This window comes from Sander lucioperca, chromosome 21 (assembly GCF_008315115.2).
Source record: "Sander lucioperca isolate FBNREF2018 chromosome 21, SLUC_FBN_1.2, whole genome shotgun sequence".
In the NCBI taxonomy this organism is placed as follows: domain Eukaryota; kingdom Metazoa; phylum Chordata; class Actinopteri; order Perciformes; family Percidae; genus Sander; species Sander lucioperca.
In genome coordinates this window covers 26,756,556-26,784,425 of record NC_050193.1, presented here as the reverse complement: position 1 = coordinate 26,784,425, position 27,870 = coordinate 26,756,556, and the positions used below count along the sequence as shown (strand labels likewise).

At 40.7% G+C, this 27,870-nt stretch overlaps 1 protein-coding gene across 1 annotated transcript; it reads left to right on the top strand.

Moving 5' to 3' along the window:
- The first annotated feature begins 327 nt into the window (after positions 1-327).
- On the top strand, positions 328-27,864 carry LOC116046787 (NLR family CARD domain-containing protein 3-like). Its single transcript, XM_035996514.1, has 12 exons — positions 328-1,017; positions 1,105-1,266; positions 17,550-17,654; positions 17,821-17,899; positions 18,055-18,283; positions 18,426-20,217; positions 20,318-20,491; positions 20,876-21,049; positions 21,547-21,705; positions 21,829-21,875; positions 26,613-26,629; positions 27,193-27,864. The coding sequence occupies exons 1-12, from the start codon at positions 851-853 to the stop codon at positions 27,811-27,813; spliced, it is 3,726 nt and encodes a 1,241-aa protein (XP_035852407.1). The 5' UTR covers positions 328-850; the 3' UTR covers positions 27,814-27,864.
- Positions 27,865-27,870: the final 6 nt, after the last annotated feature.

Here is a 27,870-nt window from a genome sequence, read left to right as displayed (position 1 = left end):
CATTGATTTTCTCTGTAAGGATTTAGATTATCAGCCATAATGTCTAAACCATCCGAGGTAGACTGACCACGAGCTGTGAGATTGTGAAACGGAGGTTTATACTACCGTAGAAGCCAGAAGTGTGTATGAAATCAACCAACTTTTAAGAAAAACATGTTTTATTCATGATGTCATGGAGAAGTACTACACTACCCACAATCCTAAGCGTATCAGCGATGTCTCTAATTGGTGGAGCTCACTGTTACCATGGAAATGTTAAGGGAGATTGCAAACAGCTAGAGCACATTCAGCCCATGGATTGTAAAAATAGTGGAAATACCACCAGTGGTCACAGTGAGTAACTCCACCTCCTCCAGCTGATTTCTGCAGCTTCTCTGATTTATTCTCTTAAATCATCCAAATGTCAGGATCAAAGATGGCCGCCACACAAAGTGACATTCAGCTCTGATTTCCATGAAGCAGTAAAATCCTCCAAACAGCTCCATGAGGCCATCTAGTGGACTGATAGAAGTAGAGCAGCTGATGTCAGCTTCCTCTGCTCTGACTCGTCCTCACCACTGACCAATGAGAACCAGCAGCATCTTCTCTGTCCAATAACAAACCACTATTGATCCATGTGTTGATCAGTTCTCTGTGTTGAGTAAATGAAATGTGATAAAGTGATGAGAAAAGGCCCTCAGTAGTTCCCAGAGTTCAGTCATGTTTTCTAACTGCTTCTTTAGTCTGAGCAACAGTCCAACAAGCCAAAAGGATTCAACTGACACTGATATGACACAGAGACAAGCAGCCAATCAGAGCACCAGCTGCTGATTTTTGGCTTTTTTACCAGGAGAAATTATGTGAGGGATGAATGAGTGATGATGTGCTGATGAATGATTGGACTGCTGCTCTCAGTGTTTCCTCTCCAGATGAAGGTGTGGACTCTGCTATGAGTCAGTGTGAGGACAGAGAGGAGGGAGTCCCTCCCTCTAAAGCCACTCTGTGTGGGGAATATGACAGCCAGACCAAAGCTCAGAGGTGAGAGGACCATCTCTAACTGTCCACCAATCAGATCACTCCACCATCATTATTCACACTCAAAGCTCTCTGTGTGTTGTGCTTCAGCCCAGAGAAGCAGGACGGACCTGGACCTGGACCTGGACCTGGACCTGAACATGGACCTGGACCTGGACCTGGACCTGGACCCAGCTGTGTGTCCATGAAGAGTGATTGGTCTATGGGTGGTTTGATAGACTTCAAAGATGGACGCCACTCTGTTGATCAAAGGTGAAGATTTTAAACTGATGATGAAAACAACATGATGTGTTTTTATTTATTGTGAGATCTCTGGGTTTTAGATGTTTTTAAAAAGTCTTTTAATGGACGGTGACGGCATCAGCTCACTTTAACTCAGTCTCAGTTTCAGAGTTTACAACAAATAGTCAAATGTAAAATTGCAGTTTATTCATGTTGTTTATTTGTTGTGTACACCTGTCTTCTACAATATATATTATATTTTACATTAACTGCCCTATTTTATGTCTTTTATTTTTATACATATTTGTTTGAGCACAACTGGAGGGAGCCTGAGAACTTTTATAATGTATTGCCAACAACCGCTTCACTGTCATTGTTGTGCATTTGACGATAAATAACTTTAAACCTAAATATAGGAAAAGTTGGTTTAAAAACAGTTGAAACTCGCTGCTGATTAGATTCAACTTTATTGTCATAGCACAGAGTACCTGTACATTTGAGTGAGTACGTAGTTGTAAGTTGTGTTCACTAACACGTCTATAATGTCAGTAAAAAAACATTTTTTTTAATTAGATATAAAAGTCTTTGATTCAGAGAGAACTTCCCTAAATATGTGAGCTTTAATGACCTCTTTAAAGTCCTGACGCTGAACCCAGCTGTTTGTCCATGAAGAGTGACCGGTCTATGGATTTTCCTCTAGTCTTCAAAGATAGACGCCACTTTGTTGCTCAAAGGTGAGGATTTCAGTGTGGCCGGTTTGGCTCAGTGGGTAGAGCAGGTGCACATAAACATAGAGGTTTATACCCTGATGCAGAGGTCGAGGGTTCGAGTCTGACCTGTGATGATTTCTTGTATGTCTTCCCCCTCTCTCTCCCCTTTCTCACCTAGCTGTCCTGTCCATTAAAGACGGAAAATCAAAAAAATCTGATAATCAGTAGGACTAGTAAACATTTTACCACTACATGGAGTCCTCTGATTCACTGTCCAAACATCACTTCATGGACCTTTACCTTGTGTTTGTCTCTGTGTGGAAAGACATAATGTGAGCTAATTCTTCCTCATTCCTCCACAGAGTGGACCAGGAGAGCTCAGAGGTTCCCAGTGGTCAGTCTGCCCAGAAGCATCAAACACACCTGGACTCCATATTTATTGTCTGTACATGAACAACAACTACTTTTACATCTATTCTGTTCACAATCGTCTTCATGCTGCACTTTTTAGACCAGTGGATTGTCAGTCTGTCCAACATGGATCTGATGTTTGCTTCTATGATTTCAGTTTGATTTGTCATTCATATAATCTTCTGTTCCAGCTGCTGGAGGAGGAGATCGGGATTTTTGTGAAGAACGAGCTGAAGAAGATTCAGAAGGTTCTGAGTCCAGATTACCCAGAATGCTTAGAGAGTCAGAGGGAGGATGAGGAGGTGATGGATGGTGAGGATGAAGAGCAGAGGAGGAGCAGCAGAGAGGCATTTCTGAAGATCACACTGCACTTCCTGAGGAGAAGGAAGCAGGAGGAGCTGGCTGACCGTCTGCAGAGCAGTAAGAGGATTTCTCTAAAGATTTAACATACTGGATAAATGGGATGTTTACTAATGTCTCAAGAGATGAACCAAAATATATTCATATACTCATTCTCTGAGAAATGTTGAAATATGTTTTTTGACTTAATGATCTTCTTTGTTGTGTGTTCATTCAGGAACTCTTGCTGCAGGTGGTAAACGTAAACTCAAATCGAACCTGCAGAAGAAGTTCCAGTGTGTGTTTGAGGGGATTGCTAAAGCAGGAAACCCAACTGTTCTGAATCAGATGTTCACAGAGATCTACATCACAAAGGGAGGGATTGCAGAGGTCAATGATGAACATTAGGTCAGACAGATTGAAACAGCATCCAGGAAACCAGACAGACCAGAAACAAGAATCAGACAAGAAGACATCTTTAAAACCCCACCTGGAAGAGGAGAACCAATCAGAACAGTGATGACAAAGGGAGTGGCTGGCATCGGGAAAACAGTCTTAACACAGAAGTTCACTCTGGACTGGGCTGAAGGCAAAGCGAACCAGGACATCCAGTTCACATTTCCATTCACCTTCAGAGAGCTGAATGTGCTGAAAGTACAGCTTGGTCGAACTTGTTAATTACTTCTTTAGTGAAACCAAAGAAGCAGGAATCTGCAGGTTTGAAGAGGTTGTGTTCATCTTTGATGGTCTGGATGAGTGACGACTTCCTCTGGAATTCCACAACACTGAGATCCTGACTGACGTTACAGAGTCCACCTCAGTGGATGTGCTGCTGTCAAACCTCATCCGGGGGAAACTGCTTCCCTCTGCTCGCCTCTGGATAACCACACGACCTGCAGCAGCCAATCAGATCCCTCCTGAGTGTGTTGACATGGTGACAGAGGTCAGAGGGTTCACTGACCCACAGAAGGAGGAGTACTTCAGGAAGAGATTCAGAGATGAGGAGCAGGCCAGCAGAATCATCTCCCACATCAAGACATCACGAAGCCTCCACATCATGTGTCACATTCCAGTCTTCTGCTGGATCACTGCTACAGTTCTGGAGGACATGTTGAAGACCAGAGTGAGAGGAGAGCTGCCCAAGACCCTGACTGAGATGTACATCCACTTCCTGGTGGTTCAGTCCAAGGTGAAGAACATCAAGTATGATGGAGGAGCTGAGACGGATCCACACTGGAGTTCAGAGAGCAGGAAGATGATGGAGTCTCTGGGAAAACTGGCTTTTGAGCAGCTGCAGAAAGGCAACCTGATCTTCTATGAATCAGACCTGACAGAGTGTGGCATCGATATCAGAGCAGCCTCAGTGTACTCAGGAGTGTTCACACAGATCTTTAAAGAGGAGAGAGGACTGTACCAGGTCAAGGTGTTCTGCTTCATCCATCTGAGTGTTCAGGAGTTTCTGGCTGCTCTTCATGTCCATCTGACATTCATCAACTCTGGAGTCAACCTGCTGGCAGAAGAACAAACATCCTCCCGTCAATTTACAAAATTACATTTCTACAAGAGTGCTGTGGCCAAGGCCTTACAGAGTCTAAATGGACACCTGGACTTGTTCCTCCGCTTCCTCCTGGGTCTTTCACTACAGACCAATCAGAGTCTCCTACGAGGTCTGCTGACACAGACAGGAAGTAGTTCACAGACCAATCAGAAAACAGTTGAATACATCAAGAAGAAGATCAGTGAAAATCTGTCCGCAGAGAGAAGCATCAATCTGTTCCACTGTCTGAATGAACTGAATGATGGTTCTCTAGTGGAGCAGATCCAACGGTCCCTGAGTTCAGGAAGTCTCTCCACAGATAAACTGTCTCCTGCTCAGTGGTCAGCTCTGGTCTTCATCTTACTGTCATCAGAGAAAGATCTGGACGGGTTTGACCTGAAGAAATACTCTGCTTCAGAGGAGGCTCTTCTGAGGCTGCTGCCAGTGGTCAAAGTCTCCAACAACGCTCTGTACGTGCACACACAACTATCCAGATTAAATGGAGTTTATATTCATTCCGAATTTTTTTTTAATTGTTTTCTTATGTTTTTCTGATTCCTCTTCAGGCTGAGTGGCTGTAACCTGTCAGAGAGAAGTTGTGAAGCTCTGTCCTCAGTTCTCAGCTCCCAGTCCTCTAGTCTGAGAGAGCTGGATCTGAGTAACAATGAGCTGCAGGATTCAGGAGTGAAGCAGCTGTCGGCTGGACTGAAGAGTCCACACTGCAGACTGGAAACTCTCAGGTTAGTGTTCAGTTATTCTAAAATATTATTTTCTTTGTATGTTCATTATTTAGTTGACTGACTAAACAAGATTAAAAGAGTGAATGAGGTTTAGACGTCTGAGAGAGCTGACTCAGAATTATCATACCTGCAAACTAGTCGCATTTCGGCAAAAATTGCCGTTTTGAATTGGAAATTGTCATCCACGTGAATCATGAAACCGAGACCTGGTGCTAATACAGCACTGGTGCCTTAACGACCGTTATCTACTGGACCGAATAGCAACGCAGATTTCGGTGCCTTATTTAGGTGCCACTTAAATGCCTGCGCTTCTCTCTGATGCTCCGAAAACAGACTTTAGAGGGAACTGAAACATCGCCGCACGGGACGCTAGTTACGGTAACACTACACTCGACAGCAGGTAATGTTAGTCTACCGTTAGCTAGCAGCTGGAGTAAACACGGTTAAAATGCTGATAGCTAAACGGTGGAAAAGTGTGTCTGTATTTCACTGGAGAGGACTGTAACATCAGACTGTAGCTGCCGTTGTCTGAAAAACAACACAGACTCAGCCTCGCCTCGCCAGCCTTGTGCTGCATTCAAAGTAATTGTAAAATACCCTTTTCCCATCCAGTGTTTTTTTTTTGTTGTTAACAGGAATTTACTGGTGAAATAAGTTATCGTTTTAAGTTATTGTAATTGCATTTTTAATAAATCATTTCATTTTAAATATATATATATATATTATATTATATATTGTTTTAGCACTGGGAAATAGTTGTTTTTTCCCTTAATTTCCTTTTTTGGATGGGGGGGGGGGGGGGGGGGAGATGTGTCACCTTTTTCAGCCCTTCTGAGTTTGCAGGTATGATTATGGTTGGACCCCCATATTTAAGGGGACAAGTATTTGGTCAAGAGGCTGCATCTGTTTCTTTGTGTCTGCATGTATGAGTCAGGCAGAGGTGGATAGATTACTAGAATATTGTTCTCAAGTAAAAGTACTGTTACTTTAATAAAAAAATTTTACTCAATTAAAAATACATTTGTACAAATTTAAATTCAAATAAAAAGTAGGTCAGTATAAATGTACTCTGAGTGAACATTACTGCGTTACATTTTAAAAAGGTGAACAACATCATCAAGATGACCCCTAATGTTAACTATGCTGAGGTATAATAATGTTAAGCATAATGTGATCCTTATTTAGATTACATTGGTGTGCAATAAATAAAGTCAAATCAAATGTTAAAAGAAATATTTAGACGCAGTGTTTTTTTCAGTATTATAAAGTTGAGGTTACGTCTCTCACCCATAAGGACCCATTAAGATTCTAGTTATTTAAACTTTCTGTTTCAATGTGACATTTTTTGATGGATCTTAAAAAAGATTTTGATGTCAAAGTTCAGAAGTAAAGTTATAATGTTGCGATATGTTGTAAAACAGCAAATTAAAAGACAAATCTGTGAAACTAAGTAAAAAGGCAAGCTGATGAATGAGGAAATGAGGAAAAAAATTACTCTAAATGCAGTATGTCACATTTCAGATCCCTGACACTACAGGGGGTTATTTAAAAGAAAATCTCAGAAATGTGTTCCATGTGGTCTATTTAGTCTGTGTTATGCCCCCCATAATTTCCCTTTAAGGGGGAATAGGTCTGGGTTCTTATGGGTTAAATCTGATGTCTTCCTTAATTGTTTTCTTATGTATTGCTGATTCCTCTTCAGGCTGAGTGACTGTAACCTGTCAGAGAGAAGCTGTGAAGCTCTGTCCCCAGTTCTCAGCTCCCAGTCCTCTAGTCTGAGAGAGCTGGACCTGAGTAACAACGACCTGCAGGATTCAGGAGTGAAGCAGCTGTCAGCTGGACTGAAGAGTCCACACTGCAGACTGGAAACTCTCAGGTTAGTGTTCAGTTATTTGAAAACCATGACCCTCTGAGCTGTGATTTTCTCTATATATTAGTTATTAACTGGACTAACTACAGGCCAACCTTTCAGAGAGAAGATGTCAAGCTCTGTCCTCAGTTCTCAGCTTCCAGTCCTCTAGTCCTCTAGTGACTAAGGAGTGTGTCAACAGTGTATTGTCTTGATTCACGGTATTTTGCTAAACATCTTTGGTTCAATGAAGATAGAATCAGCAGTGCTCTATATCATTAATTTATTTTTAATTTATATCTTAATAGACACACTAACTGAATGACTCTGCATGAACAAACCTTTCATAGTAAGACACATAACCCCAAACCCAGGTAATCAGTTAATTGAGAACGGATGTGTTGGTCGCATGCCGTCACTGTGGATGTGCGATGGTTTCAAGCACCTAATAGTTGGCACATAAACTGGACTTGGATATACAGTTAGGTTCATATGTGTATATACTGTACAGTGACACCATTTTGTTTTTTTGGCAATACATTTTAAATGAACTAATGATTATGTGCTGAAAGTGCAATTTCAGAGTATTCACAGCTATGTTGAATGGACTATGCAGGAATTATGGTCAGATCCCATATTTTAGGGGACCAATGTGTTTGGTCAACAGGCTGTGCATCTGTTTATATGGGAAACAGATCTGCCTGAACCAACACTACACTCCATTAGTGTTGGTGACATTGGTCATTTTAAACAGTGGACAGATGTATACAACTAACATTAAACTATTTTTTAGAGTTCTGACGTGTGTGTGTGTGTGTGTGTGTGTGTGTGTGTGTGTGTGTGTGTGTGTGTGTGTGTGTGTGTGTGTGTGTGAGTGTGTGTGTGTGTGTGTGTGTGTGTGTGTGTGTGTGTAGTCTGTCAGGCTGTCTGGTCTCAGAGGAAGGCTGTATTTCTCTGGCCTCAGCGCTGAGCTCCAACCCCTCCCATCTAAGAGTGCTGGACCTGAGCTACAATCATCCAGGAGACTCAGGAGTGAAGCTGCTGTCAGCTGGACTTAAGGATCCAAACTGGAGACTGGAAATTCTCAGGTATGGACAGACAACAGCAGCTCTCACACTGTTTCTCTGTCACTAACTGATGAACTCTGGTTCATGTTTAATGGAGGATCTGAGTGAAGGTGTATGAAGTTGATTCTGACTTTGTTTCTTCCTGCAGGATGGACCACGGTGGACTGCAGTGGCTGAGACCTGGTCTGAGGAAGTGTGAGTGTGTTTAAAGTTTGATTCATGAGAACTCAGCTGCATGTTACACTAGATTTTTACATTTTCTTGACTGAAGTACGATGATGAATTACATACATATATTTTATTAACAGTCTAGCCAACAGAAAGCTAACTTTGTTTCTTTTAATTTTCACTAAACTGGATGAAGTTTAATGAACTGTATTTGCTGATTCTTGGTATGAACATTAGCTTTGGTACATCTGTCAGAATGCATTTGACAGGACCCCAGTATCAGTTTACTGCACTTTATTGTGTTAGGTTGAAGGCACAGCTTTGCACAGGGCACTTATTCACTTCAGCCACATCTTAATATCAAAGTCAAGTGCTCCAAATACCTTAATATCAAAGTATTATACATTTACAAAGGCTGCCATCATAAACCAAACACATCCACTAATACTTTAACACAATAGGAAGCAGTTATGGCAGTGCTATATTATTCTACATAGAGGCTTAATTAATTAAATTAATTTCCATTACCTATGCAGCCCCGTTACATTGGTAAACACTAGGGTGTGATGAGACACCCAGCTCATGAGGCTTGAACTTCTACTGAATATTCTACATAGAGGCTTACATTGGTAAACACCGTCCTCTAGCGGAGAAAGTCTAAATTAAAATGACACGGTTGAATAGCACTATCACTTTCTTAAACTGTCTTTGAGGTGGATTTACCTTCCAGTTCCTCCCTGAATGGAGACCTGGGACCAGATGTACAGTTGTGTTCAAAATAATAGCAGTCCAACATCACTAACCTCATAAATCAAATTTTTTGGTAGAAGTGATATTTCTACATGGCAAATAATTTACTAGTAAGTGTTGTAGAGTCATAGAAAACCAACAGTCATGACATGCATGCTGCTCATTCTGTGTAATTGAATCAGTAATTGAAAGGGTCATGTTCAACATAATAGCAGTGTTGTGTTCAATTAGTGAGGTGATTGATTCTGTGAAGAAACAGGTGTCAGTTATGGCCCATATTTAAGGAAGGAAGGAAGCAAATGTTGTGCATGCTGGTTATAGTGCATTTCACACTGAAATACTCAGCAAAATGGGTCGTTCCAGACATTGCTCTGAGGAACAGCGGACTTTGATTAAAAAGTTGATTGGAGAGGGGAAACATATAAAGAAGTGCAGAAAATTATAGGCTGCTCAGCCAAAATGATTTCAAATGCCTTGAAATGGCATCCAAAGCCTGAACGACGTGGGAAAAAACGGTCAACTACCATTTGAATGGATCGAAGAATAGCCAAAATGGCAAAGGCTCAACCAATGATCAGCTCCAGGAAAATCAAAGAAGACTTAAAGTTACCTGTGAGTACTGTTACGATCAGAAGAAGGCTATGTGAAGCTAAGCTATCAGCTAGAAGCCCCCGCAAAGTCCCATTGCTGAAAAAAAGACATGAACTGAATAGGTTGAAATCTGCCAAAGGACACATTGACTGGCCAAAGGAGAAATGGCGCAACATTCTGTGGACTGATGAGAGCAACATTTTTCTTGGGTCTAGGGGGCGCAGACAGTTTGTCTGACGACCCCCATGCACTGAACTCAAGCCACAGTACACTGTGAAGACAGTAAAGCATGGTGGTGTTACGGAGATGTTTCTCATACTGTGGTGTTGGGCCTATTTATCGCATACCAGGGATCATGGATCAGTTTCAATACATCAAAATACTGGAAGAGGTCATGTTGCTTTATGCTGAAGAGAAAATGCCTTTGAAATGGGTCTTTCAACAAGACAATGACCCAAAACACACCAGTAAGAGAGCAAAGTCTTGGTTCCAGATGAACAAGATTGATGTTATGGAGTGGCCAGCCCAATCCCCAGACCTCAGTCCCATAGAAAACTTGTGGAGTGACATCAAAAATGCTGTTTCTGAGGCCAAACCCAGTAATGCAGAGGAATTGTGGAATGTAGTTCAATGGTCCTGGGCTGGAATACCTGTTCACAGGTGCCAGAAGTTGGTCAACTCCATGCAACACAGATGTGAAGCAGTTCTCAGAAATAATGGTTATGAGTCAAAGTAAAGCCAACCCTTGAGACATGTTCAGTTTATACAGTAAATGTTTGAGTTTGTAAAGAAAAATGCAAATACTGCTATTTTTTTGAACAGCCTAATATTCCTTTTTCTTCACTTTCTGTAAAGGTAGAACACAAACTTGATCAATGTTGGTCTTGTTTTGATTTGGAAACGAATGTGCAGTGTTCCCAATGCATTGATATTATGGGATTAAAAGCTATTCTAAGGATTTTGAGCATTATTCACTTTTTTAAACACACTGTTATTATTCTGAACACAACTGTACAACACATACACACAAATACTACAAATACTTTCACACATAAACTGGTATTTCTATAAACAGAAGGTGTGCACGTCACACTGACTTCAGACCAGCGTACACATGGTTTAGAGCCAGCTGCAGGTGATCAGGTGGAAATGGAAAACAGGCTGAGAGACAGAATCTTAATAATAAAACATAGTTGTGATTGTGTGTTTTCAGTCTACACAGCTGTAAATCTGTAAATCACCATCAGATGTATTTATAAACTGAATGAATTGTTATAACTGGATTATTGAAGTTAAAGTTTGTTAAACATCATTCAGCTGAATATTAAATGAAAGTTTAAATGATTTTCTTTCAGTAATTGTCAGTAAAGTTGTTAATAAATCATCAGATGATAACCTGCAGCTGTATTGTGTCTTGTTCTCTCCATCAGATGTCTGTGAACTGGAACTGGACACAAACACAGTACACAGAAACCTCAAACTGGCTGACAACAACAGGAAGGTGACACGTGTGGGAGGGTATCAGTCATATCCTGATCTTCCAGACAGATTTTACTCCTGGTCTCAGCTGCTGTGTAGAGATGGTCTGACTGGTCGCTGTTACTGGGAGGTCGAGAGGAGAGGAGTGGTTTATATATCAGTGAGTTACAGAGGAATCGGAAGGAGAGGAGGCAGTGATGACTGTGTGTTTGGAGGGAATGATCAGTCCTGGAGTCTGAGGTGCTATGATGTTGGTTACTCTGTCTGGCACAATAACAGAAGAACAGACCTCACTTCCTCCTCTGTCTCTGGTAGAGGAGCAGTGTATGTGGACTGTCCTGCTGGCTCTCTGTCCTTCTACACAGTCTCCTCTGACTCACTGATCCACCTCTACACCTTCAACACCACATTCACTCAGCCTCTCTATCCTGGGTTTATGCTCTGGTCACCTGGTTCCTCAGTGTCTCTGTGTCCTCTGCAGGACTGAGAGTCTCTCCTGTGGACAGAAATACTGACTGAAGATCAGCTGCTGAAATCAAAGTTCAGTCTGTTCACCATCACACACACTACAGACCAAATATGAATAATTTGTGCCAATAAATCACATGTCAATTTAAACATTCAAGCCCATCTATCTCTCCTTTTCACACCGAATCCGAAACATTCACTTGTTTAAACTGTCTGTCTGCACTTCGTGAATGACTATTTTATTTGTACTTCACTTTGTTTTGTCCATCCATCTTCTTCCGCTTATCCGGTAACGGGTCGCGGATTAGTTGTGTTAGTTTTTAATATTTATTATCTTGTATGTTTTTATGTAAAGCACATTATGATTCTATCTGTTAAAAGTGTTCTTTAAATAAAGCTATGCTGAATTAATCAGAAAGCAGCAACGTTTCATAAGAAAAACGTAAAGCATAACTCTCGCCAAAATGCAACCTAGGGTCTTTTTGTGAATGTACCTGAGTCAAACCTTCGTTTAAAAGCATATTTAGGACGGAATCGCCACTTTTAAGATTTACCGAATTTATTTTTTTTGGTCAAATGGCCTTTTGAATGGGAGTGCTAGGGGCACTTTTATGCTAGCCTCAAAATAGCTATTTTTAAAGAAGAAGGCTCAACACAACATTAAACTTATGTGTGGTGCGAGACTAATCCTAAACTAACAGCCAGCCACCAGGGGGCGATCAGAGTCGAAGAGTGATAAACAACAGATAGCAGATGGGCAAAAGGAAAATCAAATGTCTGGAGCAGAAGAGGTTAAACAGTTCAACATAGTCTCTTTTTCTTTAGCTTCATGACGTAGTATTAGTTATCAACGCTCAAGCTAATGTTAGCTAGCATTAACATAACCGTTAAAACAACGTTAGCTCCCGTTATGTGCTGGTGTTCTCAGTTAGCTTAACATAGCTAACATTAACTTGATTTAACTTCATAAATTGTGTAACAGCAGGACAGTCGAGTGTGCTAACTAGCTAGCTGCTAAAGTCAGTTGAACAGGTGAAGTGAAGATAACGTCGTCGGTAACCAAGCCGGTTACTAACGGGCCCGGTAGTTAACGACACGCTAACGTTCTTCTGACGGATTTACTATTTTTAGCTGAGCTGGACCAGAGAATATTCGGTTAAAACAGATCTGTGGTGCTGTTTCTCCCTCATTGTTCTGTGTGAAGTTGGCTCAAAGTGATGTAATGTTGTGTTTTATGTGGAGGGAGCCGAACTGCGCCGGACTCCGTTTAAAAAAAAAAGAAAATAGATTTTTAAACTCTACATTGCTTGTAAATATACAACGGGAGTAAATGGCGAGCCAGCTTTAAAAGTGAGGTATTTTATTAAATATAATTTATTCTATAATAATAAATAGCATTATATTATTTAAGTGCTGCATATCAGCTCCAAGGTGTGTGTGTGTGTGTGTGTGTTTTTGTGTTTGTGTGTGTGTGTGTGTGTGTGTGTATTTGTGTGTTTTTGTGTTTTTGTGTGTGTGTGTGTGTGTGTGTGTGTGTGTGTTTAATAGTGTGTCATATACTGTATTTTGATAAGGGAGATTAAAGTCTAAGTCAATCTCTCCAGTTAGTTCACTTCGTCCCGTGTTGTGAAGCAGATGTTTCTCCATGTTCAACTTTTGGTAAGCGGCACTGTTTTTACTGTTTTAAACTGTTTTATATGAAGCTGAAATTATTCTTTTCATTATTGATCAACCTGCTGATTATTTTCTTGGTTAATCAATGAATTAATCTGTCTGTTGAAATACAGGAATGTGAGAAATGTCCATCACAAAGTGGCGTCTTCAGTCAAAACTTCAAAGCCCCAAATTATCTCTTATTGTTATTTAAAATAAGTAAAATCTGCAGATGGTCACCTTTAAGAAGCTGGAACCACTAAATGTTTGAAAATTATTTAAACCTCCCACTTATCAAATAAGTCTTATTATTTAATACAATTCATCAACTCTTTGTTCTCAACTTTCATTTAAACTACAACGTTTTTAAGATTTCATCAAGTCTTTGTTGAGTCTTTAAATCTCCATCTGTAGAGTAACTAGTAACTAGAACTGGCAGATAAATGTAGTGCAGTAAAAGTAGAACACAGACACAATATGGAAATACTAAAAGTACAACGAACTTTGAAATGTTCCTTAGTGCAGTACTTGATTAAATGTACTTAGTTACTTTACATCACTGCTGATGTTGGACTTGTTAGTTTTTATTATCAATGTTTAATTATTGTATTTAAGATGAAATTCAATAAATCATTTACCAGTTTATGAGGTCTATGGAGTTCAACGTGCTGCAGTAAATCCTCCTTGTTATAAGATTAGATAAAACTTTATTGATCCCCAGAGAACAAACTCAGGTGTTGTAGCAGCACAAAGACAGAAGGAAGGTCAGATACCTAGAAAATAGTCAGAAATAAATACCTTTAGAAGAGTAAAATGGCATCTACTATAATACACCAGACATATATAAAATTTGAGAGAGAACAAACTCAGGTGTTGTAGCAGCACAAAGACAGAAGGAAGTACAGCGTGCGTGTTTCTAGTGTTTAATAATAAGTCTCATAAAGTGCTGTAACTTCAGCTCCGTAGACATATTTTGATAAAGGAGATTGAAGGTCAAAGTTAATCTCTCCAGTTAGTTCACTTTGTCCCGTGTTGTGACGCAGATGTTTCTCCATGTTCAACTTTTAGTAAGTGAGACTTTTCAGTGTTGAGCGACTCTCAGCTGATCTCTGATCTCATGTTAGTTTTCTCAAACTGTTAAACACAGAAATTCAGGTGTTTGTGTGTGAAAAGCAACAGTTTGTGTTGTAATTTCTAATGTACAGTAAAACTAATACTAATACCACCTTGAAAAAAAAGGTCAGCATTGAAAACATTACTTAGATAAAAGTACACAAGTATTATCATCTGAATGTACTTAAAGTACACAGGGCAGTAAAATGTCCCCTGTAAAATGAATAGTGGCATCTTCAGTTAACTTGTTTTCTCCAAAGCCCCAAATTATTATAAAGAAAATAAAAGCTGCTGATACCTTTTAAGAGCGGGAACCATTAAATGTTTGAACATTATTTAAACCACTCATTTATCAAGGAAGTCTTATTAGTTATTACAATTCATCAACTCTTTGTTCTTTACTTTCATTTTAACGTCTTTGTTTTGTCTGTAAAATCTCCATCTGTAAAGTAACTAGTAACTATAGAGTTCAACAGTCTGGAAGTAATAATCTCATTTATTTTCTCCATAAGGATTTAGATTATCAGCCATAATGTCTAAACCATTCGAGGTAGACTGACCACGAGCTATGAGGTTGTGAAACAAAGTTTCTGTTCCTGTAGAAGCCAGAAGTCCATATGAAATCAACCTGGTTTTCAGAAAAACATGTTTTATTCGCGATCTTATGGAGAAGTACTACACTATCCACAATCCTAAGCGTAACAGTGACGTCTCTGATTGGTCCAACTTGCTGTTACCATGTAAACCGTACCCGCGAACTACAGTACTAGAGCAAGCTGCTACCACTGAAGTCTATGATAGTTTCTGCACAGTCTTGTAGCTTTTGACTTTTTTGCCGTTTTCAAAATGTTTTTTGCGCCAAATCAAATGTTTTATGGTCACGGTTCATCTGGTAGCTGGTTGGCTTGGTTACAGGCTTCAATCTCTTTTAACATATATTAAACAGGGAAAACACTTCTGGAACCAGAGTCGTTAAGAAAGTGGGTCACTGTTGAGCTCTATAACTGTCAGATAAATGTAGTGCAGTAAAAGTAGTAAATAACATAATAAGGAAATACTAAAAGTACTAAAAAACTTTGAAATGAAATGTTCCTTAGTTCAGTACTTGATTAAATGTACTTACATATGATTACAATGATACTTTACACTACTGCTGATGCTGGACCTGTTAGTTTTTATTATCAATGTTAAATTATCGTATTAAGATGAAAATAAATAAATCATTTACCAGTTTATGAGGTCCATGGAGTTAAAAGTGCTGCAGTAAATCCTCCTTTTTATAAGATTAGATAAAACTTTATTGATCCCCAGAGAACAAACTCAGGTGTTGTAGCAGCACAAAGACAGAAGGAAGGTCAGATACCTAGAAAATAGTCAGAAATAAATACCTTTAGAAGAGTAAAATGGCATCTACTATAATACACCAGACATATATAAAATTTGATTATATAATAAAAGTTACTGTTTGACTGTATTAGTATAGAAATATATCTATAATATGTTCTTAGAAATTAGCTTTCAGACCATGAGTTCAGCTGGTTTAGTGAAAGAAAGTTAATAATCTTCAGTTATTATGAATAATAATGTGGGTTGATGGTGGTTCAGACTCGGCCTCGGGTTTCTCCATTGTTGTTCAATCAGAACTCAAAAGTCTCTCAGATGAGAGACAAAATGTCTTCGAGCTGTTCAACCATGTCCAGCTGTCCTTGAATTTAACCTTCCTTGGATGTCATTGTGGTGACAGAGAGCATCTCTCCCAGCAGGTGTTTCCTCTCCAGAAGGTGTGGACTCTGCTATGAGTCAGTGTGAGGACAGAGAGGAGGGAGTCCCTCCCTCTAAAGACACTCTGTGTGGGGAACACAGTCAGACCAAAGCTCAGAGGTGAGAGGACCATCTCTAACTGTCCACCAATCAGATCACTCCACCATTATTATTCACACTCAAAGCTCTGTGTGTGTTGTGTTTCAGCCCAGAGAAGCAGCACAGACCTGGACTTGATCCTGAACCTGGACCTGAACCTGGACCCGGACCTGAACAGGGACCTGGACCCCGACCCCGCTGTGTGTCCTTCAAGAGTGACGACTCAATGGAGTTTGGCATTGATTTTAAACAACATGACAGAAAGTACGTAGTTGTAAATTGTGTTCAGTAACATGTCCATTATTTCAGTAATTAAACACATTTTTCTTATTGTATTGAAACATTTTAAATTAGATATAAAAGCAGTAGCGGAGTGGCAATCGGGAGAGTCGGGACTTTTCCTGGTGGGCCGGTAGTGTTTGGAGGTCGCGAGGGCCGATCTGATATTAGTTCTTAGCAACACCATCCAGTGGCTCGCTGGTCAAACTGTGCAGCCTCTTATTTCAATACAAACACAGGCTAATCAGAAAGCACTAACGAAGTGCAGGTCACAACCATGTCTAGGACTTTCAGAAATATAGGGGGATCAGTGTGCGGCCCCTCCCCAAATGGCATAGCCCTGGTCAGCCTATGACGTAAAGCCATCGAACACCTCTTTTTTTCCTTGTCACGTTTGGAAGTCTATCGGTAACATTAACAGATACTGTGTGAATCTAATGATGGAAAGCCAAAAAAGAAAAGGGAAAGGTGGTGCTGAGAAGGTCAGACTCAAAAGGAATAAAGTATGAAGGAAGAGGCAGCGAAATGTTCCAAAATAACTGACATATTCTTGGCATCAACGAGTAAAGATACTACAGGTGAAATAAGCTAACTTTGCTAAGCACCTAATGTAAAAGCTAGGCACAGATGGGAATTAGCACCAGCTACCAGCCAGCCAAAAGCTTGTGAAATTTGAAAGTAGCTCATGGTAAATATGAGACAGATTAATGGTTTACTATTGAGTGGCTCTTGAATTTGTGATAACCAAAGCTAGAAGTACATATTGGGTTATGAAAACATTACACCTAATCAGTTTAAAACTCAGACTCTCCACTCACCTTGTCTGGAATCTGTAAGGTAGATCAGTGGCTTTCCTTTTCTCAATTTGGCCGGCTGTGGCATAAGTTAACTTGGCAGTCAGTTCCATAATAAATCAAGTGAGAAGACTCATTTTCTCATAGACTTCTAAAGAAACAGACTTCTTTTTGGAGCCACTGGAGTCGCCCCCTGCTGGTAGTTGGACAGAATGCAGCTTTAAGGAGCTTCAGCATTGGCTTCACTTTTCAGACCCGGTCTATGCCTTGCATAATTAATGTTGATACTAAAATAACATCATATCTAAGGTGATTAAACCTCCACAGAAAGGGGGTAAATGTTATCTTTCAAGTATCTAACACCCAGTGTGGGAATGATTAAGTGAGGAGGTCATGACACTCAAAACAGACAAGCACTAGATTTTGACTAGCTATTAAACCACTGACAGGTTTTGTCTCAGTGTGTTGTGGGTGCAGTGCAGAATTTATCTTGTGTTTCTATCAGGAGGAATCTGGAAGAACCTGAACCCAGCTGTGTGTCCATGAAGAGTGACCAGTCTATCGGTGGTTTAATAGACTTCAAAGATGGACGCCACTCTGTTGATCAAAGGTGAGGATTTTAAACTGATAATCAGCAGGACTAGTAAACGTTTACTACTACAGGGAGTCCTCTGATTTGCTGTTAACATCCAAATATTACTTCATGGACCTTTACCTTGTGTTTTTTCTGTGTGGATAGACATAATGTGAGCTAATTCTTCCTGATTCCTCCACAGAGTGGACCAGGAGAGCTCAGAGGTTCCCAGTGGTCAGTCTGCCCAGCAGCATCAAACACACCTGGACTCCATATTTATGGTCTGTACAACAACTACTTTTACATCTATTCTGTTCACAATCATCTCCATGCTGCCCTTTTTAGACCAGTGGATTGTCAGTCTTTCCAACATGGATCTGATGTTTGCTTCCGCGATTTCAGTTTGATTTGTCATTTATATAATCTTCTATTCCAGCTGCTGGAGGAGGAAATCGGGACTTTTGTGAAGAACGAGCTGAAGAAGATCCAGAAGGTGCTGAGTCCAGATTACCCAGAATGCTTAGAGAGTCAGAGGGAGGATGAGGAGGTGTTGGACGGTGAGGATGAAGAGCAGAGGAGGAGCAGCAGAGAGGCATTTCTGAAGATCACACTGCACTTCCTGAGGAGAATGAAGCAGGGAGAGCTGGCTGACCTTCTGCAGAGCAGTAAGAGGATTTCTCTAAAGATTTAACATACTGGATAAATGGGACCTTTATTAATGTTTCAAGAGATGGACCAAAATATATTCATATACTCAAATAACATGTTGAAATATGTTCTTTGACTTCTTGATCTTCTTTCATTCAGGAAATCCTGCTGCAGGTGGTAGGCGTAAACTTAAATATAACCTGCAGAAGAAGTTCCATTGTGTGTTTGAGGGGATTGCTAAAGCAGGAAACCCAACTGTTCTGAATCAGATGTTCACAGAGATCTACATCATAGAGGGAGGGGCTGCAGAGGTCAATGATGAACATGAGGTCAGACAGATTGAAACAGCATCCAGGAAACCAGACAGACCAGAAACAAGAATCAGACAAGAAAACATCTTTAAAACCCCACCTGGAAGAGGAGAACCAATCAGAACAGTGATGACAAAGGGAGTGGCTGGCATCGGGAAAACAGTCTTAACACAGAAGTTCACTCTGGACTGGGCTGAAGACAAAGCCAACCAGGACATCCAGTTCACATTTCCATTCACCTTCAGAGAGCTGAATGTGCTGAAAGAGAGAAAGTACAGCTTGGTGGAACTTGTTGATTACTTCTTTAGTGAAACCAAAGAAGCAGGAATCTGCAGGTTTGAAGAGGTCATGTTCATCTTTGATGGTCTGGATGAGTGTCGACTTCCTCTGGACTTCCACAACACTGAGATCCTGACTGATGTTACAAAGTCCACCTCAGTGGATGTGCTGCTGACAAACCTCATCAGGGGGAAACTGCTTCCATCTGCTCGCCTCTGGATAACCACACGACCTGCAGCAGCCAATCAGATCCCTCCTGAGCGTGTTGACATAGTGACAGAGATCAGAGGGTTCACTGACCCACAGAAGGAGGAGTACTTCAGGAAGAGATTTAGAGATGAGGAGCAGGCCAGCAGAATCATCTCCCACATCAAGACATCACGAAGCCTCCACATCATGTGCCACATCCCAGTCTTCTGCTGGATCACTGCTACAGTTCTGGAGGACATGTTGAAGACCAGCGATGGAGGGGAGCTGCCCAAGACTCTGACTGAGATGTACATCTACTTCCTGGTGGTTCAGTCCAAGGTGAAGAACATCAAGTATGATGGGGGAGCTGAGACAGATCCACATTGGAGTCCAGAGAGCAGGAAGATGATGGAGTCTCTGGGAAAACTGGCTTTTGAGCAGCTGCAGAAAGGCAACCTGATCTTCTATGAATCAGACCTGACAGAGTGTGGCATCGATATCAGAGCAGCCTCAGTGTACTCAGGAGTGTTCACACAGATCTTTAAAGAGGAGAGAGGACTGTACCAGGACAAGGTGTTCTGCTTCGTCCATCTGAGTGTTCAGGAGTTTCTGGCCGCTCTTCATGTCCATCTGACATTCACCAACTCTGGAGTCAACCTGGTGTCAGAAGAACAAACAACATCCCGGTGGTCTGAAGTGGTCAGAGACAAATCAACACGTTTCTACAAGAGTGCTGTGGACAAGGCCTTACAGAGTCCAAATGGACACCTGGACTTGTTTCTCCGCTTCCTCCTTGGTCTTTCACTGAAGACCAATCAGAGTCTCCTACAAGGTCTGCTGACACAGACAGGAAGTAGTTCACAGACCAATCAGGAAACAGTCGAGTACATCAAGAAGAAGATCAGTGAGAATCTGTCTGTAGAGAGAAGCATCAGTCTGTTCCACTGTCTGAATGAACTGAATGATCGTTCTCTAGTGGAGGAGATCCAACGGTCCCTGAGTTCAGGAAGTCTCTCCACAGATAAACTGTCTCCTGCTCAGTGGTCAGCTCTGGTCTTCATCTTACTGTCATCAGAGAAAGATCTGTACGAGTTTGACCTGAAGAAATACTCTGCTTCAGAAGAGGCTCTTCTGAGGATGCTGCCAGTGGTCAAAGCCTCCAACAAAGCTCTGTACGTGCACACACAACTATCTTTATAACTAACTATCTTTTTCATTCAGAAAAAATAACCATTGTTTTTATTTGTTTATGTTTTGTTGATTCATCTTCAGGCTGAGTGGCTGTAACCTGTCAGAGAGAAGCTGTGAAGCTCTATCCTCAGTTCTCAGCTCCCAGTCCTCTAGTCTGAGAGAGCTGGACCTGAGTAACAATGAGCTGCAGGATTCAGGAGTGAAGCTGCTGTCGGATGGATTGAAGAGTCCACACTGCAGACTGGAAACTCTTGGGTTAGTCTACCTTTTATTGAAAAAAGATTACTGCCTAAGCTTTTTTTGTTCTTAATTCATCAATTATTAAATGAACTGTCTAAATATCTTTTTTAGGTTGAGTGGCTGTAACCTGTCAGAGAGAAGCTGTGAACCTCTGTCTTCGGTCCTCATCTCCCAGTCCTCTAGTCTGAGAGAGCTGGATCTGAGTAACAACAACCTGCAGGAGTTTGACCTGAAGAAATACTTGGCTTCAGAAGAGGCTCTTCTGAGGCTGCTGCCAGTGGTCAAAGCTTCCAACAAAGCTCTGTACGTGTACACACATTTATCCAGATTAAATGTTCTTTATCTTGATTCAGAAAAAAATTACTTTTGTTCGTAATTGTGTTACTAATTCCTCTTCAGACTGAGTGGCTGTAACCTGTCAGAGAGAAGCTGTGAAGCTCTGTCCTCAGTTCTCAGCTCCCAGTCCTCTAGTCTGAGAGAGCTGGACCTGAGTAACAACGATCTGCAGGATTCAGGAGTGAAGCAGTTGTTGGCTGGACTGAAGAGTCCACACTGCAGACTGGAAACTCTCAGGTTAGTGTTCAGATATTTGAAAACCATGACCCTCCGAGCTATTATTTTCTTTATGTATTAGTTATTAAATGGACTGACTTCACATCAGAGAGAAGCTGTGAAGCTCTGTCCACATTTCTCAGCTTCCAGTCCTCTAGTCCTCTAGTGACTCAGGAGCATGTTTACAGTGTAGTGTCTTGGTTTACGGTATTCTGAAAGACATCTTTTGTTCAATAAAGACAGAATTAGCAGTACTCTATATAGTTTATTTTTTTTCTTAATATACACACTAACTGAATGACTATTTTGGCTCTGTACTTCAGGGCACTAGATTTTAAACGAACTAATGATTATGTGCTGAAAGTGCAGATTCAGGTTAAATTGAGAGTTTAGCTGTGAAAAGGATCTGCCTGAACCAACACTACACTCCATTAGTGTTGGTGACAGTCATTTTGTGTGTGTGTGTGTGTGTGTGTGTGTGTGTGTGTGTGTGTGTGTGTGTGTGTGTGTGTGTGTAGTCTGTCAGGATGTCTGATCTCAGAGGAAGGCTCTGCTTATCTGGCCTCAGCTCTGAGCTCCAACCCCTCCCATCTGAGAGAACTGGACCTGAGCTACAATCATCCAGGAGACTCAGGAGTGAAGCTGCTGTCGGCTAGACTTGGATTGGACACTCTCAGGTATGGGCAGATGGACAGACAACAGCAGCTCTCACACTGTTTCTCTGTCACTAACTGATGGGGTGATGGGAGTATCTGAGTGAAGGTGTATGAAGTTGATTCTGACTTTGTTTCTTCCTGCAGGACGGACCACGCTGGACCGCAGTGGTTGAGACCTGGACTGAGGAAGTGTGAGTGTGTTTAAAGTTTGATTTATGAGATATTAGCTGCATGTTACACTAGGTTTTTACACTTTCTTGACTGAAGTACAATGATTAATTTCTCCAGAGTTTCAGTCAATCTGTTTTCTATAAGTATGGCTGGAAAGATGTTCGAATTCAATCAATACATTTAAAATCCACAAACGCAACAAACTGAACAATGTGATCCAACAGAAATAATTAATATATTTCAACAGTCTAGCCAATAGAAAGCTAACTTTGTTTCTTTTAATTTTCACTAAACTGGAGGAAGTTTAATGAACTGTATTTGCTGATTATTGGTATGAACATTCAGAATCAGAAAAGCTTTCTTGCCAAGTACGTTTTTAACACATACAAGAAATTTGTTTTGGTGTTGTTGGTGCATGTCACACATTCTCTAAATAGAATATAAACAATAAAAGTATAGGTATGAACAATATAAGCACGAGTATATGTACACAGTATGTATTAAATTAAAAATAAATTAAAGTTAAAAAAGAGAGCCAGGCCTTGTTGATAAGGCTAGTGGCGGAGGGGAAAAACTGTTCATGTGGCGTATGGTTTTGGTCCTGATGGACCTCAGCCTCCTGCCAGGTGGTAGTGTCTATGAGGAATGAATGAGTAACGAATGGTTAGTTAATGAGTAGTTACTGATTGACTGTGATTCAAGCACTAATGATTAGTTACTGTTAAACAGACTAGTAGTTACTGTTAAATGAATGAGTAACGAATGAGGAACTACTGGTTAGTTAATGATTTGTTACTGAATGACGGACTCAAGCACTAATGATTAGTTACTGATAAACAGACTGTATGTGTTACTGTATTAATGAATCATTAGGAAATCTGTTAATGGGATGTATAGTAATAAAAAGAATAGACATGATACAGGATGATTCTCATAAAATATTTTAATAATGATATTCACAAAACATTTACAGTGCCTTGCGAAAGTATTCGGCCCCCTTGAACTTTTTGACCTTTTGCCACATTTCAGGCTTCAAACATAAAGATATAAAAATGTAATTTTTTGTGAAGAATCAACAACAAGTGGGATACAATCATGAAGTGGAACGAAATTTATTGGATATTTCAAACTTTTTTAACAAATAAAAAACTGAAAAATTGGGCGTGCAAAATTATTCGGCCCCCTTAAGTTAATACTTTGTAGCGCCACCTTTTGCTGCGATTACAGCTGTAAGTCGCTTGGGGTATGTCTCTATCAGTTTTGCACATCGAGAGACTGACATTTTTGCCCATTCCTTCTTGCAAAACAGCTCGAGCTCAGTGAGGTTGGATGGAGAGCGTTTGTGAACAGCAGTTTTCAGTTCTTTCCACAGATTCTCGATTGGATTCAGGTCTGGACTTTGACTTGGCCATTCTAACACCTGGATATGTTTATTTGTGAACCATTCCATTGTAGATTTTGCTTTATTTTTTGGATCATTGTCTTGTTGGAAGACAAATCTCCGTCCCAGTCTCAGGTCTTTTGCAGACTCCATCAGGTTTTCTTCCAGAATGGTCCTGTATTTGGCTCCATCCATCTTCCCATCAATTTTAACCTTTTAATTTTAACCTAAATCTTCCCTGTCCCTGCTGAAGAAAAGCAGGCCCAAACCATGATGCTGCCACCACCATGTTTGACAGTGGGGATGGTGTGTTCAGGGTGATGAGCTGTGTTGCTTTTACGCCAAACATAACGTTTTGCATTGTTGCCAAAAAGTTCGATTTTGGTTTCATCTGACCAGAGCACCTTCCTCCACATGTTTGGTGTGTCTCCCAGGTGGCTTGTGGCAAACTTTAAACGACACTTTTTATGGATATCTTTAAGAAATGGCTTTCTTCTTGCCACTCTTCCATAAAGGCCAGATTTGTGCAGTATACGACTGATTGTTGTCCTATGGATAGAGTCTCCCACCTCAGCTGTAGATCTCTGCAGTTCTTCCAGAGTGATCATCGGCCTCTTGGCTGCATCTCTGATCAGTCTTCTCCTTGTATGAGCTGAAAGTTTAGAGGGACGGCCGGGTCTTCGTAGATTTGCAGTGGTCTGATACTCCTTCCATTTCAATATTATCGCTTGCACAGTGCTCCTTGGGATGTTTAAAGCTTGGGGAAACTTTTTGTATCCAAATCCGGCTTTAAACTTCTCCACAACAGTATCTCAGACCTGCCTGGTGTGTTCCTTGTTCTTCATGATGCTCTCTGCGCTTTAAACGGACCTCTGAGACTATCACAGAGCAGGTGCATTTATACGGAGACTTGATTACACACAGGTGGATTCTATTTATCATCATTAGTCATTTAGGTCAACATTGGATCATTCAGAGATCCTCACTGAACTTCTGGAGAGTGTTTGCTACACTGAAAGTAAAGGGGCTGAATAATTTTGCACGCCCAATTTTTCAGTTTTTTATTTGTTAAAAAGGTTTGAAATATCCAATAAATTTCGTTCCACTTCATGATTGTGTCCCACTTGTTGTTGATTCTTCACAAAAAATTACATTTTTATATCTTTATGTTTGAAGCCTGAAATGTGGCAAAAGGTCGAAAAGTTCAAGGGGGCCGAATACTTTCGCAAGGCACTGTACATTGACAAACAAGGTATATTATGTAGCACTGGCATTGTTGAAGACTTTAAAGCAATTGTATGCTGCTGCAGGGCATGCTTTAATCCTGCTACCCTGGGTTTCGTGCGCTGTTGAGCGGTAGTTAAAGACCAAAGAAGGATTGATTCTTAGTTAGCTGCTACTTATTAACGAATGATTACCTAACCATTATTTACCATTACTGAAGCATTGTCATACCTGCAAATAAAGTGATGCATCATACTGAGTGGTAATCATTAATGAATGATTAGTTAAGCATTCACTACCATTAGTTAAGCAATGTGCGTACCTGGAGATAAAGTGAGATATCATACTGAGTGGTTAATCATTAACGAATGATTAGTTAAGCATTCACTACCATTAGGTAAGCATTGTGCGTACCTGGAGATAAAGTGATATCTCATACTGAGTGGTTAATCATTAAGGAATGATACCTTGATGACTGTACCAATGGTAGTGAATGCTTAACTAATCATTCGTTAATGTTTAACCACTCAGTATCATCACTTTATTTGCAGTTATGACAATGCTTCAGTAATGGTAAATAATGGTTAGGTAACCATTCGTTAATAAGTAGCAGCTAACTTAAGGGCGTTTTCACACATACCTCATTTGGTCCAGACTTTATGACTTTTCAGTTTGATCAAAAGACCAAATTTTGGTCCGATAAAAAGAGGTGGTCTCGGTCCGGACCATGGTCCGGTTCGTTTATAGTGTGACAGCATTTTTTGGATGGTTCGGACTTTCGGACCAAATTCAAGAAGCTCTGGCAGGCTCTCCTTGTGTTACAAGACCGGGGAAGCTGCTTTAAGGAATAGCTCGGTGCCTAGCCTGTATGTGAGAGAGAGTGTGTGATGGTGAATGTGCTCAGAGCAGACAGCTGTCGGCTATCAGAGCAGAGAATACATCAGCAGTTTATTTGTTAAGTGGTAGTAAATGTACAGTGTAGGTTTTCGTTTGTCTCTGAATAAATACTCCAGATCACAAATACCACCTGTCCTTACGCTACCCTGAATATGTGTACCAAATCGTACTCTTTAAAACTACGATGCCATGTAATGAGTAAGCAAGAATCAGTGAGAGCTGACACATTCAATATTTAAAAAAAAGTGTCATTTATTAATACAATAAAACGGTATACTCTTCATGAATCATAAAACAAGCTATATATATATATGTATATATATCATTTTTTTTAATATAATTTCACGACTGAAGAGGTCCTGTGCTTTAATTTGAAGAGGTCTATCATGAGTTTTTGTCTGCCAATGCAGATTGAAAAGCTGCAATCCTCATTAAAGTTTGCATTATGGGCAACGTTTGTCTAGGCTACTTTAAGGACACAAATGCACAAGCACAAGGTTTGATGAACCTAAGGTGGTGTTTTGCTTATTATTAAGATGTAGGCTACTTCGTTGAATGAAAGGTAGGCTAATATAGCCTTATAATAATAAAAACGGTGAGAATCTTCAGTCAAGACTCAGATACCCGTACACTTAGCTGAACTAATGCAATCATACAGTGTAGCATGCCTACTTTTTTATGGTTGTAGTGTTATCAACAGTTTGTCCACCACTTGTTTATGGCTTAGTTTTATCAAGGGGCAAAGTGTTTTAAGGAGAGTTGTGCTTACCGCAGGTTGTACCCTCACTCCCTCATCTCTGTCCCTCTCCTCCTGAGTCTCCTCACTGTGCATGCCACTGCCACCGACACCACCACCACTATCATCAGCCACAGGAGCACACCCGACACTGCATGCAGACAGAAATCCCAAAGAGGGTGCTGTTTAAAGATATGATGTCCTCTTCATTGTCTTGGTTAACGTTATCCTCACCTAGTGCCACTTCACAGCTAGCTGCTTGGCTGTCTTTTCGTTTTTTTATTTTATTTGAGCCGCTTTGGTTAACTTTGTTTCATTTCCGACTCGTCTTGCTTCATCTTTCTATTTCTGTTTTCTGAGCAAGACAGCTCCCACTAGGCCTATCTCTCATTGGGCACATCAACTTGGTTAAAATGATGACGCTTCTCCCAAAGTTTCTGTACCTTTTCCACTGTCTTCCAGTGTTTTTCCCAAATCTTTCTTTAAGACGTCCTCGATTGTGGAAAATCCATTCTTCAGCGTCCAAAACTGAGGAGGTATGGCTTTACCCAACTTCCAATTTTACTATCGGGCTGCGAACGTCCGATGTTTGTCCTACTGGATGCATCTGGATCCTCTATGCCCGACCTGGGTCTCTATGGAGGCTAGCGCGTGTGGCCCAGTCTCATTGCCTGCCACACTGTGTGCAGCACTTACCCTTTCATCAAACATACCAAAAGGCCACACAGTTAGTCACTCCCTGCGAATTTGGACCCAGTTCTGGAAAAACATCGGTTTTCAGGCTCCCTCTCTCTATGGTCCAATCGCAGCCAACCATCTCTTTGCACCATCCACTTTTGCCTGGTCATTCCAGAATTGGCATGCTAAGGGCTTGAAATGTTTTGATAGCCTCTTTATCGACAATTGTTTTGCATCTTTTCACAACTGTCAGATAAATATGTTTTGCCCAAGACCTGTTTTTATACAAGTACCTACAAGTCAGACATTTTGTGCAACGTCTTACACCTCAGATGTATTTATAACTGAATGAATTGTTATAACTGGATTGTTGAAGTTAGAGTTTGTTAAACATAATTCAAAGCTGAATATGAAATGAAAGTTTAAATGTTTACATTTTTTTTCAGTAATTGTAGTAAAGTTGTTAATAAATCAACTGATGATAACCTGCAGCTGTGTCTTGTACTCTCCATCAGATGTCTGTGAACTGGAACTGGACACAAACACAGTATACAGCAAACTCCAACTGTCTGACAACAACAGGAAGGTGACAAATGTGAAGGAGGATCAGTCATATCCTGATCATCCAGACAGATTTGAATCCAATCCTCAGCTGCTGTGTAGAGATGGTCTGACTGGTCGCTGTTACTGGGAGGTCGAGAGGAGAGGAGAGGTTTATATAGCAGTGAGTTACAGAGGAATCAGCAGGAGAGGAACCAGTAATGACTGTGGGTTTGGGTGGAATGATCAGTCCTGGAGTCTGAGGTGCTCTGATGGTGGTTACTCTGTCTGGCACAATCACATAATAACAGACCTCACTTCCTCCTCTGTCTCTAACAGAGTAGCAGTGTATGTGGACTGTCCTGCTGGCACTCTGTCCTTCTACACAGTCTCCTCTGACTCACTGATCCACCTCTACACTTTCAACACCACATTCACTCAGCCTCTTTATCCTGGGTTTAGGGTCTGGTTTGGTTCCTCAGTGTCTCTGTGTCCTCTGTAGGACTGAGAGTCTCTCCTGTGGAAAGAAACACTGACTCAAGTTCAGTCTGTTCACCAT

Excerpts from the sequence above, each read along its gene's own strand:
- LOC116046787 (XM_035996514.1), top strand. The coding sequence starts at position 851 with ATGAGTGATGATGTGCTGATGAATGATTGGACTGCTGCTCTCAGTGTT. Across the intron at positions 17,655-17,820 it reads CGCCACTCTGTTGATCAAAG|AGTGGACCAGGAGAGCTCAG; the intron begins GTGAGGATTTTA and ends ATTCCTCCACAG. Across the intron at positions 20,492-20,875 it reads TGCAGACTGGAAACTCTTGG|ACTGAGTGGCTGTAACCTGT; the intron begins GTTAGTCTACCT and ends ATTCCTCTTCAG.